This window comes from Grampus griseus (genome assembly GCF_964374135.1).
Source record: "Grampus griseus genome assembly, chromosome: 6".
Classification (NCBI taxonomy): Eukaryota; Metazoa; Chordata; class Mammalia; order Artiodactyla; family Delphinidae; genus Grampus; species Grampus griseus.
The window spans coordinates 22,807,365-22,825,049 of record NC_139000.1 but is presented as its reverse complement, the minus strand read 5'-3'; the positions used below and the strand labels follow the sequence as shown (position 1 = coordinate 22,825,049).

Here is a 17,685-nt window from a genome sequence, read left to right as displayed (position 1 = left end):
CCAACCAAGAGACATAGACTGGCTGAATGGATGCAAAAACAAGACCAGTATATATGCTGTCTACAAGAGACCCATTTCAGACCTAGGGACACATACAGACTGAAACTGAGGGGATGGAAAAAGATATTCCATGCAAATGGAAATCAAAAGAAAGCTGGAGTAGCAATTCTCATACCAGAGAAAACAGATTTTAAATAAAGACTATTACAAGAGGTAAAGAAGGACACTACATAATAATCAAGGGATCAATCCAAGAAGAAGATATAACAATGGTAAACATTTATGCACCCAAAAAAGGAGCACCTCAATACATAAGGCAAATGCTAACAGCCATAAAGGGGGAAATCGACAGTGACACAATCATAGTAGGGGACTTTAACACCCCACTTTCACCAATGGACAGATCATCCATAATGAAAATAAATAAGGAAACACAAGCTTTAAATGACAATAAGATGGACTTAATTGATATTTATAGGACATTCCACCTAAAAACAACAGAATACACTTTCTTCTCAAGTGCTCATGGTACATTCTCCAGGATAGATCATATCTTGGGTCACAAATCAAGCCTTGGGAAGTTTACAAGAATTGAAATCATATCAAGTATCTTTTCTGACCACAGTGCTATGAGACTAGATATAAATTACAGGAAAAAAATCTGTAAAAATTACAAGCACATGGAGGCTAAACAATATGCTACTGAATAACCAAGAGATCACTGAAGAAATCAAAAAGTTCCTAGAAACAAATGACAATGAAAACACAACGACCCAAAACCTATGGATTGCAGCAAAAGCAGTTCTAAGGCGGAAGTTTACAGCAATACAATCCTACCTTAAGAAACAAGAAACATCTCTAATAAACAACCTAACCTTACACCTAACAATTAGAGAAAGAACAAAAAAACCCCGAAGTTAGCAGAAGGAAAGAAATCATAAAGATCAGATCAGAAATAAATGAAAATGAAATGAAGGAAATGATAACAAAGATCAATAAAATTAAAATCTGGTTCTTTGAGAAGATAAACAAAATTAATAAACGATTAGCCAGACTCATCAAGAAAAAAAGGGAGAAGACTCAAATCAACAGAATTAGAAATGAAAAAGGAGAAGTAACAACTGACACTGCAGAAATACAAAGGATCATGAGTGATTACTAGAAGCAACTACATACCAATAAAATGGACAACCTGGAAGAAATGGACAAATTCTCTGCAAAGCACAACCTTCCGAGACTGAACCAGGAAGAAACAGAAAATATAAACAGACCAATCGCATGCACTGAAATTGAGACTGTGATTAAAAATCTTCCAACAAACAAAAGCCCATGGCCAGATGGCTTCACTGGAGATTTCTATCAAACATTCAGAGAGGAGCTAACACCTATACTTCTCAAACTCTTCCAAAATATAGCAGAAGGAGGAACACTCCCAAACTCATTCTATGAGGCCACCATCACCCTGATACCAAAACCAGACAAACATGTCACAAAGAAAGAAAACTATAGGCCAATATCCCTGATGAACATAGATGCAAAAATCCTCAACAAAATACTAGCCAACAGAATCCAACAGCACATTAAAAGGATCATACACCATGATCAAGTGGGGTTTGTCCCAGGAATGCAAGGATTCTTCAATATACACAAATCAATCAATGTGATACACCATATTAACAAAGTGAAGGAGAAAAACCATATGATCATCTCAATAGATGCAGAAAAAGCTTTTGACAAAATTCAACACCCATTTATGATAAAACCCTCCAGAAAGTAGGCATAGAGGGAAATTACCTCAACATAATAAAGGCCATATATGACAAACCCACAGCCAACATCATTCTCAACGGTGAAAAACTGAAACCACTTCCACTAAGATCAGCAACAAGACAAGGTTGCCCACTTTCACCATTATTATTCAACATAGTTTTGGAAGTTTTAGCCACAGCAATCAGAGAAGAAAAAGAAATAAAAGGAATCCAAATCGGAAAAGAAGAAGTAAAGCTGTCACTATTTGCATATGACATGATACTATACATAGAGAATCCTAAAGACGTTACCAGAAAACTACTAGACCTTATCAATGAATTCGGTAAAGTAGCAGGATACGAAATGAATGCACAGAAATCTCTTACATTCCTATACATTAATGATAAAAAATCTGAAAGAGAAATTAAGGAAAAACTCCCATGTACCATTGCAACAAAAAGAATAAAAGACCTAGGAATAAACCTACCTAAGGAGACAAAAGACCTGTATGCAAAAATCTATAAGACACTGATGAAAGAAACTAAAGATGATACCAACAGATGGAGAGATATACCATGTTCTTGGATTGGAAGAATCAACATTGTGAAAATGACTATACTACCCAAAGCAATCTACAGATTCAATGCAATCCCTATCAAACTACCAATGGCATTTTTCACAGAACAAGAACAAAAAATTTCACAATTTGTATGGAAACACAAAAGACCCCAAATAGCCAAAGTAATCTTGAGAAAGAAAAATGGAGCAGGAGGAAACAGGCTCCTGACTTCAGACTGTACTACAAAGCTACAGTAATCAAGACAGTATGGTACTGGCACAAAAACAGAAATATAGATCAATGGAACAGGATAGATAGCACAGAGATAACCCACTCACATATCGTCACCTTATCTTTGATAAAGGAGGCAAGAATATACAATGGAAATATGACAGCCTCTTCAATAAGTGGTGCTGGGAAAACTGGACAGCTACATGTCAAAGAATGAAATTAGAACACTCCCTAACACCATACACAAAAGTAAACTCAAAATAGATTAAAGACCTAAATGTAGGGCCAGACACTATCAAACTCTTAGAGGAAAACATATGCAGAACACTCTATGACATAAATCACAGCATGATCCTTTTTGATCCACCTCCTAGATAAATGGAAATAAAAACAAATGGGACCTAATGAAACTTAAAAGCTTTTGCACAGCAAAGGAAACCATACACAAGATGAAAGGACAATGCTCAGAATGGGAGAAAATATTTGCAAATGAAGCAACTGACAAAGGATTAATCTCCAAAATTTATAAGCAGGTCATGCAGCTCGATATTCAAAAAAACAAACAACCCAATCCAAAAATGGGCAGAAGATCTAAACAGACATTTCTCCAAAGAAGATATACAGATTGCCAACAAACACATGAAAGAATGCTCAACATCACTAATCATTAGAGAAATGCAAATCAAAACAAAAATGAGGTATCACCTCACACCAGTCAGAATGGCCATCATCAAAAAATCTACAAACAATAAATGCTGGAGAGGGTATGGAGAAAAGGGAAGCCTCTTGCACTGTTGGTGGGAAAGTAAATTGATAGAGCCACTATGGAGAACAGTACGGAGGTTCCTTAAAAAACGAAAAATAGAACTACCATACGACCAAGCAATCCCACTACTGGGCATATACCCTGAGAAAACCATAATTCAAAAAGAGTCATATACCACAATGTTCACTGCAGCTCTATTTACAATAACCAGCTCATGGAAACAGCCTAAGTGTCCGTTGACAGATGAATGGATAAAGAAGATGTGGCACATATATACAATGGAATATTACTCAGCCATAAAAAGAAACGAAATTGAGTTATTTGTAGTGAGGTGGATGGATCTAGAGTCTGTCATACAGAGTGAAGTAAGTCAGAAAGAGAATAACAAATACCGTATGCTAACACATATACATGGAATCTAAAAAAAAAAAAAAAAAGAGAATGGACTTGAGGACACGGGGACGAGAAAGGGTATGCTGGGACAAAGTGAGAGAGTGGCGTGGACTTATATATACTACCAAATGTAAAATAGATAGCTAGTGGGAAGCAGCTGCATAGCACAGGGGGATCAGCTGGGTGCTTTGTGACCACCTAGAAGGGTGGGATAGGCAGGGTGGAAGGGAGATGTAAGAGGGTGGAGATATGGGGATATACGTATATGTATAGCTGATTCACTTTGTTATAAAGCAGAAAATAACACAGCATTGTAAAGCAATTATACTGCAATAAAGTTGTTAAAAAAAAAAGAATGCACACATTAAACGGTTTCAATTTTCAAGTAAAACCTCAAGAGAGGAAATAGGTAGTGTCATTTTTGGGGGGAAAAATTATTTAAATCTATTGCTTTGGGACTTCCATGGTGGCACAGTGGTTAAGAATCCACCTGCCAATGCAGGGGACACGGGTTTGATTCCTGGTCCGGGAAGTTGCCACATGCCACGGAGCAATTAAGCCCGTGAGCCACAACTACTGAAACTGCGTTCTAGAGCCCACGAGCCACAACTACTGAGCCCACATGCCACAACTACTGAAGTCTGCGTGCCTAGAGCCCGTGCTCCGCAACAAGAGAAACCACCACGATGAGAGGCCACGCAACGCAACAGAGTAGCCCCCGCTCATGGCAACTAGAGAAAGCCCGCGTGCAGCAACAAAGACCCAACGCAGCCAAAAAAAATCTATTGCTTCAATTATGTTACAGCAAATACACACAAATAGAAAACGAAGATAAAATTCTACAGCTAGCATATCAAATGCTCTCATTCTCTGTACTGCAGACTTACGTAATCTTTACAAAGTTTAAGTATGAATTTTTTTTACTTTACATATATTCTTCATAACTCTTTTTATTTATTTAATCTTTTAGCTCAATCATTTAAAACAATTAAAAACATTTTTTACAATTTTGAAAGGTTACTTTCCATTTATAATTATTACACAATATTGGCTATATTCCCCACGTTGTACATACATCCTTGAGCCTGTCACAACCAATAGTTTGTACCTCCCACTCCCCCACCCCTATACTGCTTCCCCCACCACCAGTAGTTTGTTTTCTGTATCTGTGAATCTGCTTCTTTTCTGTCCATAACCTTTTTAATTGCATACTGTTTCATAGACTAGATGCATCATAAATCACTTAGCCACTCTACTAAAAAAAACCATTTACCTTGCTTCCACATTTTGTTAGCAATAATGCTACAATTACTATGCACTTAGCCATTTATTTTTCCATGAGGTATTTCATTAGCAAAAATTCCCAAGAATGGGATAATGTGTGAAAGGGAATGAACAGTTTGTTCGTCTTAAGTGTGTTGCAAAATCACCTTTCAAAAGGTACACAAGTGTCCGTGCTCCCAGCCATATATGTAATTACTAGTTTCATCACACACCAAGTATTTGAGGCATTCCATTCCATTAATATCTTCGAGGTAATTAACATAACATACTCATGTGTGTCAGGATGGGTCTAAAAAGTTTAGTCATGTTAATTCATTTCATTTTCACTAAGGAGGGGGAAACTTTTTACGATCCATGTTTTTACAGATAGGCAAACTAAGATACCAAGAGGTTATTAAGTAAACTGCTGGAAAGTGGAAGAACTGGTTTTTGAACCAAAGAAATCAGCCCAGAACCTGCCTGGTCAACCACTAGGCTATTTAACCTTGTAATAGCTTTTGATTGATGTTTGCCCAAGTGTGAAAAACGTGTATATATTTGTGAGAGAATTTCATCATGCCCCTTGTTATAAGGTTCTTTTTTGATGGTTCTGCCCCAGAGAGGGATAATAGTGGGGTATGTCATATGGATTGGGACACCTCAAATGGTCTGAATGGGGAGATTTATCACGATTCATGCTTTTTTTTTACCCCTTGCCAATATGTAAAGTTCAGAAACTAAGAATTACATTGCTAAGATTGAAAATAAATACAGTTGTTTCGTCCATCCAGGACACCCCAGGCCTTTTTTTTTTTAAGACTCTGATGGCTCTATAATCTATTTCAATCTGCCAGTTACCATAGAAACATACCTTCTGGGCTTGCTTGAACATCTGAAATGTGGGCATTGCTTTGATGTGATAAATTTGGGCCAACTCCTGGAAAATGAAAGAAGTAGCATGAAGTCACAGTTTTGGTATCCTCTCTCTGGACCAACAGTGGTACTTGGTGACGTCTCAGGAGGCATGTCTGAGAGCCCAGGGACAGCTGATACATTACAGATTCTCTTGCCAAGAACTTTTCTAATATATCCTCAAAGCTTCCAGGAATGTTACAGTAGAAAAAATGACTGTTTCCAGCATTCCTGAGCTTTCTCATTCAAGAGCTCTAGGAGACGGGTGAGAGATGGGGGCCAAAACAGAATGGACTGAAGGACAAAATGAGCTCTATTTAAAAGAGCTTGTGAAAGACGGCAGAAGGGAGCCAGTGGAATCCAATATGGAAAGAGCATATTGTAAAAAATAAGAACGGGTAAAGGTCTCTTTATAACTCACACTTGAGACATGGGGTGATATAATGTCTTGCATTTTAAGTAAAGCTTGCATATTTCTTTCTTTTAAGCCTTATGCCTCTTCACTGCCCATCTTTGTGAAAGATTTGGAGCCAAGAGACAAGAAAATATGTTAGCACTCCAATTGCTCTAATCCATTACAATCTGATTTCAAATACCACTTTCCGTTTATTTTGTTTGAGTCAAAAGAAAATTAGCCACCCACAGGATCAAAACCTCTCCCCTGCCACCCCCACTACATTATCATTTTCATGACCACAGCAATGACAACAATGAATACATTACTATTAGAAAAGAAAATTGTGCATTTTGTTTCACCTTAAGAGACAAAGAGCTGTAATCAAAAAAGAAAATAACACATGTTGCTGAGGGTATGGAGAAATCAGAACCCTCATACATCGCTGGTGGGAATGTAAAATAGTGCAGCTGTTTCGAAGACAATTTGTCAGTTCCTCGATAAGTTAAATAAAGAGTTACCATATGACCCAACAATTCCATGTCTAGATATATAGCCAAAAGAAACGAAAATGTATACATAAATGTTTATGCCAGTATTAGACATAATAGCGAAAAGTTGCAAACAACCCGAATGTCCATCGTAGGATGAATGGATAAAAAAAGGTAATATATTATTCAGCAATAAAAGGGAATGGAGTACTGATACATGCCCCATCATGGATGAACCCTGCAAGCTTATGGTAAGTGAAAGAAGCCCATCACAAAAGAACACATATTCTATAATTCCATGTATATGAAATGGCTAGAATAAGCAAATCTAGAGACAATGTAGACTTATGGTTGCTTAGGGTTGAGGTGGTGGATGGAGGGATCGGGGCAGGGAGGTGACTGCTAAAGGGAACAGTGTTTCTTTCCGGAGTTGTGAACACTTTCTAAAATTGACTGTAGTGACAGGTGCACAACTCTGTGAATATGAAAAAGACAAAGAGATAATAACCCTAGCTGTGTATTCTGAATGCATAGTATATGATTCATCTTAAAGGACAATCACACACTGTCATACTTTAATGAAAGTTGAAGGAAATGGAAAAATGGAACTTTTTTTATGTTCTGGGTAGTATGTCATATATGTTGTGCCTTTTATCTTACCATACTCCGTTAATTATTACCTTGTTTCACATACAGAGAAAGTGAAGTTTATAGAGGTTAACTGATAAGAGGTCACAAAACTATTAAAGGGCAGGATGGGTGAATAGTAGATTTTTTAAATTCTAAAGCTCAAATTCAATCCAATGTATGCATAGGCCACTTGTTATCGGTACTTTTCCTCATTATAAGTGAACAAATGTTAGGAAGAAAAATTTTGTAGACACATTGTGTGTATCAGTAAGCACATTTTGATTGAGGACACGGGCTGATTATATTTGCGGGGGGGTGAGGAAGAAAGGCTCTAGGGAGGTAAGGGAAGGATTTCCTGGAATTCCTTGTGGTGTTTAAAAAACCCCACAAAAAGCATAAGCTATAGCAAGGGGAAAGCAAGTTATGTTAAAATGTCTGTAATGCATTGAGTTAGGTTTTAGAAATTGAATAATAATCTATTATAGGGGTGAAAATCAGTTTTCACTCTGAGCCCAACTTCAACCAACTGGTATTGGCTGTCTAGAGCAACTCTACTGAGCAGGATTGTGGGGCAGAGTCCAGAGCAAGTGGTGAAGAATATTAGGCTTGATTAGTGAATTCTGCCATAGTATGGGAAGGCAGGGGGCAGCAGGAGAGCCACATATCTATTGTCTTTTTAAAAAAAATACAAAATATACAAGAACGTTATGAGGGAGTTTACTACAGTTCATCACACTTATATATATATATTTTTGTTTGTTTGTTTTTGCGGTACGCGGGCCTCTCACTGTTGTGGCCTCTCCCCTTGCGGAGCACAGGCTCCGGACGCGCAGGCTCAGCGGCCATGGCTCACGGGCCCAGCCGCTCCGCGGCATGTGGGATCCTCCCGGACCGGGACATGAACCCGTGTGCCCTGCACCGGCAGGCAGACTCTCAACCACTGCGCCACCAGGGAAGCCCGTTCATCACACTTTAAATTGCTTATATGGTCACTGAGACAGCACTCTCAATGACATTGCGTTGGATTTTACATATCTACAAGGAAGGATTTAAGATTCTTACCCGAGCATCGTCCACATCCACACTAGCAAACAGGACGTTTCGGTATTGCACAGACATTTCCTTCAAAGTAAAAGAGTAAAAAAGTCCTCATTAGCTTAATGTTAATATTAAATCACACACTAGCAATGTCTTTTAGCAAAAACAAAACCGAACAAAAAGGTTGATCAAGAGAGCTAAGCATCATTCTGGCATTGCACTACTGCCTAGAACCTCAAGCACGAAAGTCAAAGTTGGATGCTGCCAAGGTCAAGCAAAGATCAACGGCAGAACCAGAGTCTAAAGTCTGTGTCCTGCTATGTATCAAAACTAGATTTTCCAGAATCCTCTGCCAGCTGTTTTCCTGTTAGGTTCTGCCAGTGGGAAGCATTTGCAGGAAAATGGAAAATGGGAGGAGGGAAAAACAACTCTCCTGCTTCTGTTCCAGATGTTCTGGAAGCATCTTTGACAGCGGTGGTGACAGTGGTGTTGGTAATGGGTATGGGGTAGTGGATGCAGAAGCAGCCTGTAAATGTCAGCTCCTGGGATTTTCTTTTTTCCCAACAGCTAGGTTCATTCTTTAAGGGCACTTAATAGCATACTGATTTGTTTGCATTAACATCATATCTCAAGCATTTCCATTGACCTGTTTCAAATGAAACCTCTCTTCAATGGTGGTATGAAGTGTCCAGACTTTGGCCAAGTGGAGACAACAACGGATGGAGCTGTCACTGGTGGCTGCTCCCGTGGGCAAGCAGGAAGCAGCATGACATGGACTGATTAGGTGGACATTAGGTGCAGAGTTCTGTTGTAGGGATTCTCTCCGGTTGTTTGTCCATGAAATGTGCCCTAAGTGGGAGTTCTTTCTTCAGTGGCTCATCAAGATGATGAAATTGGGGGAAAACTCTTGGATAATAAACACGAAGGTCTTTGGTATCTTAGAGTACTTTGCAGATAAAAAAAAGATGCTGATTTTGACTGGCAGCATCTCCACGCCTGGCAGGAAGGTGGTGTTGCCCAAGAATTCTGGGGAAATTGACTTGCACTTTTCAAGTTTCAAGATACATAGGTGTTCTCCAGTAGCAGTCAGGTGGGGCAATGGGTTTGACTTATGTGGACATCTGATTTCAGGGTCAGGTTCTATTTAGGAAGTTTTCAGAGTCTCCCAAGTCTGACAGGAAATGGACAGGGTTATAGTAGTTTTGTATTGAGTAGTAGTCAGAAGACATGGTACAGATGGTACAGGTTCCTTGCTAGACTGGGGTTCCCTTGTGAACACTGCCTTCCCTCACTATCCCACTCCATCTACCTAGGACCCTCCTCTGCCCTCAACAAAAATTCTTCCTTCTGCTCTGTTCTTCCTCCCATATAATCTGTTACCATCTGGTCACCTGTTCTGTTTGCTCTTAACTCTAAACTGTCTCCTGAATTTGACCTTTCCTTTTTTCTCCCCAAATCACTGCCCTAGTTTTGGTAAACTCATCATTGATATTGTTGTTCACCTTGGGTTACCTGCCTCAGTCTTTCCAACCCATTCTTATACAACACTGCCAAAAGTATTTTCCAAAAACCCACATTTGATCATGGCAAAACCTTTTTAAACATTCTTCTGTTTTGACTCTAGAGCAACTCATTAAGTTATAACACAAGGGCCTTCTCCATCTGGGCTCAGCTTCCTTTTCAAGGCTCGTGTGTTGCTACTTCCACTGTATACACTGTAAGTTAGCCTCACAGAGTACTTGCCTTCCCACGATCACACCATGCAATTTCTCAACAAATTTATAACCTCCTCTTTTCCAGAAATATCCTTTTTGGGGTTCTATGCCAGGTAATCCTCTTAGCCCAGAGTCATCAAACTTTGCCCTATAGACCAAATCCAGATCTCCACGTGGTCTCATAAATAAAGTTTTATTGGAACATGTTTGCCCATTCGTGTATTGCCATTGCCTGCTTTTGTGCTACAAGATCAAAGCTGAGTATATATGACATAGACCATATAACCCGCAAACCTGAAAATACTGACTGTCTTTAACCTTTACAGAAAAGGTTCCTGACCCCTGCTCTTAATCATCAAGGCCCAGATCAAATGGGACTGTGGAATTTACTCAAGACTTAAAGTTTTAAATCACTTCTTAAAATCCACATTTGCTTATGATTTACTTTTTTTCTTCTTGCCATACATCCTTTAGCAGAGACTCTGGGTTGTCAACTTTTAGTTTTTGTGTGTCTGAAAAGGTCTTTTTTTAAAAAAATTAATTAATTAAATTTTATTTATTTATGGCTGTGTTGGGTCTTCGTTGCGGTGCGCTGGCTTCTCATTGTGGTGGCTTCTCTTGTTGCAGAGCACAGGCTTCTAGGCACACAGGCTTCAGTAGTTGTGGCACAGGCTCAGTAGTTGTGGTGCACTGGCTTAGTTGCTCTGCAGCATGTGGGATCTTCCCAGACCAGGGCTCGAACCCCTGTCCCCTGCATTGGCAGGCGGATTCTTAACCACTGTGCCACCAGGGAAGCCCCTGAAAATGTCTTGAACTCTTCCCCACCTAGAGTAATGGTATAGCCGGCTCACTTGCATTCCACCTTCCTGCAGAACCTGGAAAAGGGAAAAGGTAAAGTTTCCTTGGATTCCCTTGCAGCTAGAGTTCTGGATGCAAATTGGTTTCACCAGTGAGATGCACGAAGGCAAGACTTGGAAGGCAGAAGTGAGACAGGGCTACTTTCTTTTCATCTTTGGATGTCCTGCTGGAAAGCATGACTGGGGTGTGGGAGGGTAATCGTGCTGGAGGCAGCAGCTATGCTGAGGGATCCAGTGCCCCGACATCAGCTTCTGGATTCTGATTCTAACTCTCCGACTGCTGTTTTTCTGTTTGTTTGTTTTCTCCCAGTAGTGGCTTCCCACCTCTTCTCACATCTGATATTGGTAAAGGTAGGATCCCCTCAAGTGGGTCTGTTGTGCTTTTGAGTCATTCATGGGGTTCCCGTCTGGAGCCCATTCATCCAGTCTTGTAATGATTTTATGAGCATTTAACTCCTCGTATTAAAATCCTTTTCAGTCTAATTTGGTTTCTGTTTCTACTTTGATCTCCGACAAAGTGCCCTAGAGTAAGAAAAGTGTTTCCTCCAACTCCATTATGTACAATGAGTTTTTAATAAATGACACATGATGAATACCTTCTCTTGAAAAAGTTCAAACATTACAAGAAAAATAAAGCAAAGCATGGACTTTTCCCATTCTCAATCCTCCCCCAATTTTCACTCCCTCTCACAGAAAAAAAAAAAAAAAACTTGTTTGATCTGCATCTTCTGCTCCCCTTTGTCTACATATAATATATATGTATATATGTTGATATATACATACACACATATATATGTATATATGTTGATATATACATACACACATATGTATATGTATCTCTGTTTTACATAAATGGGACCGTACTGTATACATTTTCCTACATTGTTCTCTTTTTTCTTAATTCTATTGTTGTCTTGGAGGTAATTCCTTCATTATGTGTGGGTCTACTGGATTCTTTTTATCATCTGAATAGTATTTCACAGTGTGGATACACCCAACTTTAAAAACTGTGTGTGCATTAGTCTGGATCCCAACAGAAAACAGATGGCACATTCAAATTAGGATAACTTAGGGACATTTATCACCAAAGGGCTAACTATAAATAACTGTAAATTTAGGGATGGGTGTTGAGGAGCTGTGAGAGTCTTCACACAACAGTAGCAGAGCCCTTACCACCCTCAGGGCCCCGAAGGTATGAAGGGAGAAAGGGGTTACCAAGCCCGAGATTAAAATGCCTCATAGGCCATTGAAATTTGATCAGCTTTGACTTTGTGGCAGGTGAGGTAGTTATACTCCTGAAGCTAAACTTTGGAGACTCTAAGTTTAAGTGTCTGAATAGAGGGGCCTGCCAGATATGAAAATGTTCCCTGTGGATATTCTAAGAATTTTAGGCAGAGAATAGATGTTGAGATGTCATGTAGCCAATTTCTCTATTTGAATATGTTTCTTTTAAAATTAAATATCAAAGGTTGTGATTGTGGTTAGAATGAATTCAGGTAGATTGAAGAGTTTAAGTCAAAAAAGTTGAAATGTTAGAAATCTTGCTGAAAATAAACCAGAGTATTTTCAGTTGTGTAGAGAAATCCAAATTTTATATTTGAAGGAATAGATTTCATAAAATGGTCCATAAATGTGAAACATCTGTGCAATAAGGAGAAATGAAAAGAAAATGCCCTGAGTTTCTTTCTGCCACACGTTATATACCTCCCTCCCCATCCCTCAATGGTGAAAACTCTTAAAGGGGTAATAGGAAAATTAACTAGATGAAACATTGTATAGACATGAAAATTATAATCTGGAAACTTGATAAAAACATGAACAAATGTGTATATGGAAAAAGATCTGAATATAAGTATATGATTACAACTAAGTGGAATATTTTACTAAGATATTTTATAAAGGAGTTCAGATATGAAAGGAATATGTGAGACATAGGATATGTTCTGATAATAGGGTGGAAGGATTGGGAGAAGTTTATTCTTTTATATTATAGTTAAAAACAAGTATCATGTTCATCTGTAATCTATTCCAATATTTGGAAGTTCTGAATTCTGGAACTTAGGTAAAATGTCATTATTATGAATAATCCATTCCTTTGTACAATTGTACTCTTTCGCACCTTTTGATGATCCTTGCAGAATTATCCATAGACAAGTAACATTAATTTTCTGGTGTGTATACTAATGATCTAATTAGATCTCACTATATTATATTCAGGTTAACCAGGATGCTTCAAAAAACTATGATTCTGTGCAAAATATTTTAAGGTTAATTAGGTCCCATTTGTTTATTTTTGTTTTTACTTCCATTACTTTAGGAGACGGATCTAAAAAGATACTGCTGTGATTTATGTCAAAGAGTGTTCTGCCTATGTTTTCCTCTAGAAGTTTTATAATATCTGGTCTTACATTTAGGTCTTTAATCCATTCTGAGTTTATTTTTGTATATGGTGCTAGTGAATGTTCTAATTTCATTCTTTTAAATGTGGCTGTCCAGTTTTCCCAGCACCATTTACTAAAAGGACGGTCTTTTCTCCGTTGTATATTCTTGCCTCCTTTGTCATAGATTAATTGACCATAGGGGCGTGGGTTTATTTCTGGGCTTTCTATCTTGTTCGATTGATCTACATATGTCTGTTTTTGTGCCAGTACCATACTGCTTTGATTACTGTGGCTTTGTTAGTGAGGTCTGAAGTCAGGGAGCCTGATTCCTCCAACTCTGTTTTTCTTCCTCAAGATTGCTATTGGTTAGTTGTGTTTCCATACAAATGAAAAAAAAATTTGTTCTGGTTCTGTGAAAAAAGCCATTGGTAATTTGATGAGGATTGCACTGAATCTATAGATTGCCTTGGATAGTACAGTCATTTTAAAACAAACGTATGGTTACTAAAGGGGAAAGGGGGGTAGGGATAAATTAGGAGGTTGCTATTAACACATACACACTGCTATACATAAAACAGTTAACCAACAAGGACCTACTGTGTAGCATAGGGAACTATACTCAATATTTTGTAACTTGTAAGGGAAAAGAATCTGAAAAAGAATATCTCTATCCCTATCAATCTATCTATCTATCCGTCCAAATCATTGTGCTGTATGCCTGAAACTAACACAACATTGTAAATCAACTATACTTAAATAAAATTGAAAATTTTTAAAAATAATAATAAAAAAAGAAGTAGGCACCAAGTGGGGGGGAAGCTGTGATTCCATAATGGCTCATAAAGGCAAAACTTTTAAGATTTATTGGGAAAACTATTTAAGAACTTTAAATTCCTTCTAAAATTGTGAAATAGACACTGATGATACTTACATGAAAAAGAGGATAAATTCTTCTGCAAGGACCACACCATTTTGCTGAAAATTCAATTACTACAAGTTTGTTTTCGGCAGATTTCAAAAGTGCTTTTAATTCATCCTGAGACCAGAGCATAAATGAGGAAATGTGCACAATCACTGAATCTCATAATGTCTTGCAGGGAATAAAATGACAGCTTAGTTATGGTGCCCCACCCCATTGTTCTCCAGGGGATCCAACCTTTCCTAAATGTCCCTGAGGGCATATATATATATTTATCTTTCTAAGTATACATAAGTGATGATATACCCACACAAAAAGGTTAGGATTCTATTTACCAGATGGGTTGGTAATGGTGGTTGGTAATGGTTGGATACCTCTGGGGAGAGGCTGAGATTAGATAGTGAGAGATGAGGGGTGGAAGGTGGGGATGAATGGGTGTTCAAGGTGGACATCTATATTTGATTTTTTAAACAAGGACCTAAACATGCATTAACAGAGAAATCTAAAGGAGAGCTAACCTAATACCTTGAATCATTTCTTGATTTTGTTTTGTTTGGTTTGGGGGGGGGTGGGCTGATCATTATTAAAGATATAGTTAAAACCATATATTTAAGGATTAGACATGCTTCTTGCTGAATGTCTTAAGTGAATTTTTTCTACCAACTGTCTGTATCATCTAAGTAAAGTAAGATTTTCCCTCCTGGGACCTCAGATCATGGTATCTATGCTTGATTGCTTTGTGAACAATGTCCTACACTAGTTATTTCATGCACGGCTTGTCTTTCCAACACGTCCCTACAGAACTCAATCCTGACTCACTTCTGTGCCTCCATGGCCCCTAATTGGCACATGGTAAGTGCTCATGGAGCATTTAGTTGATGAATGAATGATCTGCTAATACACAGTGCTCTGTTCAAGATTTACTTTTCCTTTTCTCACTGGAATTCTACCAAGAGTATCTAATTTACTCTGCGCTTGGTATTCTCTTCCTTAATCTCTACAACCACCCTATGCAGTGGATATTATTATTATCCCAATTTCACAGATGAAAAAACTAACATGTATTAACTTTCTCATAGTCAACCAGCTGGTGAGTGGTGTAGTTGGGATAGCTAACCTAGTGAGCTTGACCCCAGAGTCCATTTCCTTAACCACTAGACAAAATCGTCTCCTGAGTTCTTTATAGTAACGGGGCTCACTCTTCCTCTCTCTGGCCCAAATGCCATCATGCGCTTATACCTGGACCACTAATTAATACGGAGGGATGGGATCACTAATTGAGTTAAATCAATCAGGGCCTATCACTGGAAAGAGGGATGGGGTTTATTCCATACAGATGGCATATACTTTATAATAGGGGAGTCTTGACAATTACATTGCCATTTGATTTACTTTCAATAAGTGAAACGGATGACTCAAAGAAGACATGCTCTTCCTTTACCAATATTCCTCCAAGAGAGGGGGGACTAACTTTTCAAAAAGCCACGCCAAGCCTCCACTTCTCAGTTGCTTCTGAAGTTATAAGGTAGATGCCATCCTCTAAAGCATACATGTCTTCTCTTCTCAGTAGTTGTTAGGGTGTAAAATGGACTACCTGGTCCAATGAATTTGACTTGGCTAAGTTCTCTGAAGGTAATACTCCCATGGTATGCATAGTGATCCCACATGTACCTATTGAGGCCGACTCTATGCCAGCTACTGGACACGCTGCTAGGATATAGCATAGACAAAAAACAAAACATTCCACCCACTGCCTTCATGGAGCTTACATTTGGTGGGGAAGCCAATGGTAAGATTAATAAGTAAAATATATAGTAAATTTGTGATCATTGCTAATAAAGAAAAAAGGAGAAGAATAAAACAGGAGGGAAGGATGGGCACTGGATGACAATCACAGTTGGGGTGGCCAAGGTCCACCTCGATGTGACATTTGAATAAAGACATAAAGGAGACAGTAGGCCCTCAGAATAGGTCTCTGAGGAGGAGATGGAGAGGGCTTCTCAGAGGATGAGTGAGACTCCAAGCTACTCTATGAGAGTCCCAGAAAACCAAAAAAAGAAGAATTACCAAAATCATTAGCAAGTGTGTGCTACTTCTAAAACATTTTTTTATGTCAAAGGTACATGGCAATGCCTTCTTTCAATCTGGTCGCTCTCATATTTGTGATCTTACATGCAGGCACATTTGGGGAAAGTGTCAAAAGTCTAATTCTGAGGGTGCTAGTGGAGGGAAGACCCAGTCCCTATGTGTCCCTCTTCCCTCCAGCTCCTGGTCCTCCTGTAATGTGGTCACATCAGAATGTCTGGATGCTAAATGCCTGCTCTACCTCTAAATGATGTAGGCCCTTAACCACTCTTTTAGAGGCAATTTTCTTTACATAAAGAATTATCCCTGGCCCATATATGTATTGAGATTTGTTGTGGCAGTACCATTGGACAATGGATAGAAAGTGATTTTATGAAATACCACCTAAACACTTGTTAATGCCCCTGGTCCATTCTATAGGCATGTCTAGGGGTTCTGTTCTCTTTCCTGGGATAAAAGAAATATGTGGACTATTTTACTTCCATAAAATTTTCCAGGTACAACTAAGGTAAAATTGGTGGGATCAGGTACAGGATGGGCTATGTTAGGAGCTGGCCTGGATCCAGCTAGGGTCAGAGCAAGAAATGAGATGGAGGAAGGGATAAAACTCTTTTTGATCAATTTTTCTCTTGGCTACTCTCTAGAGAGTGCCGTCCCTCAAGAAACAACATGAAGAACAAGCAGTAAAAAAGAAAAATCTCCTCTTGCTACAGAGCAATGAAGGAGTACTGGATGGAGGAAATATTCCTTAAAGTTGATCAAATCTGCTCTCCAGGTGTCTCTTTTGAAACACTCCTTGAAGCCACATAAATACTTGCCATGTCTCTAATATTCTGCACCATGACTTACACCTGGGAATTGCGGACAAAACTCTCCTGTTGGTTCAGTTGGCTGACTGTAGCTGTCTCCTATCAACTATAGGATCCTAGCTGGAATATAAGGGTACCTTCTCTATGACATCATTGAACATGACATCTTAGAATCTGGAACTTTGGCAGACATGGAGCTAATTTCATTTTGATGCTATGACTAGTTAGTCAGTGTGTGGTCAGCCAAAAATCAGCCAACTGCTGGCCTTGTGGGCAGAGTCAAAAACGTGTCTGTCTCTTGTTAACCTTCTACTACCTATTTCCATGCACCCCCTCCCTTCCCCAGCCCTGGCAACCACCAAATGAGAAACAAGCAAAGTAATATTAAATAGATGAAAGTTATTTTCATTTAGGATTTTGAAGGGATTAGTTTGCAGTTGAGAAAGATACTAAAGCCTAATCCTATAATAATGTTTCTTGTACATTTGGTTTT

The 17,685-nt window shown here is 38.7% G+C and overlaps 1 protein-coding gene across 1 annotated transcript in view; it reads right to left on the bottom strand.

Annotated features, from left to right (window-relative positions):
* TXNDC8 (thioredoxin domain containing 8) overlaps positions 1-14,430 on the bottom strand; it is a gene marked incomplete at both ends in the record, with an annotated part of 34,783 nt that extends 20,353 nt beyond the window's left edge. The window contains 3 exons of the mRNA XM_082656872.1: positions 5,833-5,898; positions 8,451-8,510; positions 14,311-14,430. Coding sequence (XP_082512998.1) covers positions 5,833-5,898; positions 8,451-8,510; positions 14,311-14,430 — 246 coding nt within the window. The remainder of the gene's footprint in view (positions 1-5,832; positions 5,899-8,450; positions 8,511-14,310) is intronic.
* Between the last annotated feature and the right edge of the window lie 3,255 nt (positions 14,431-17,685).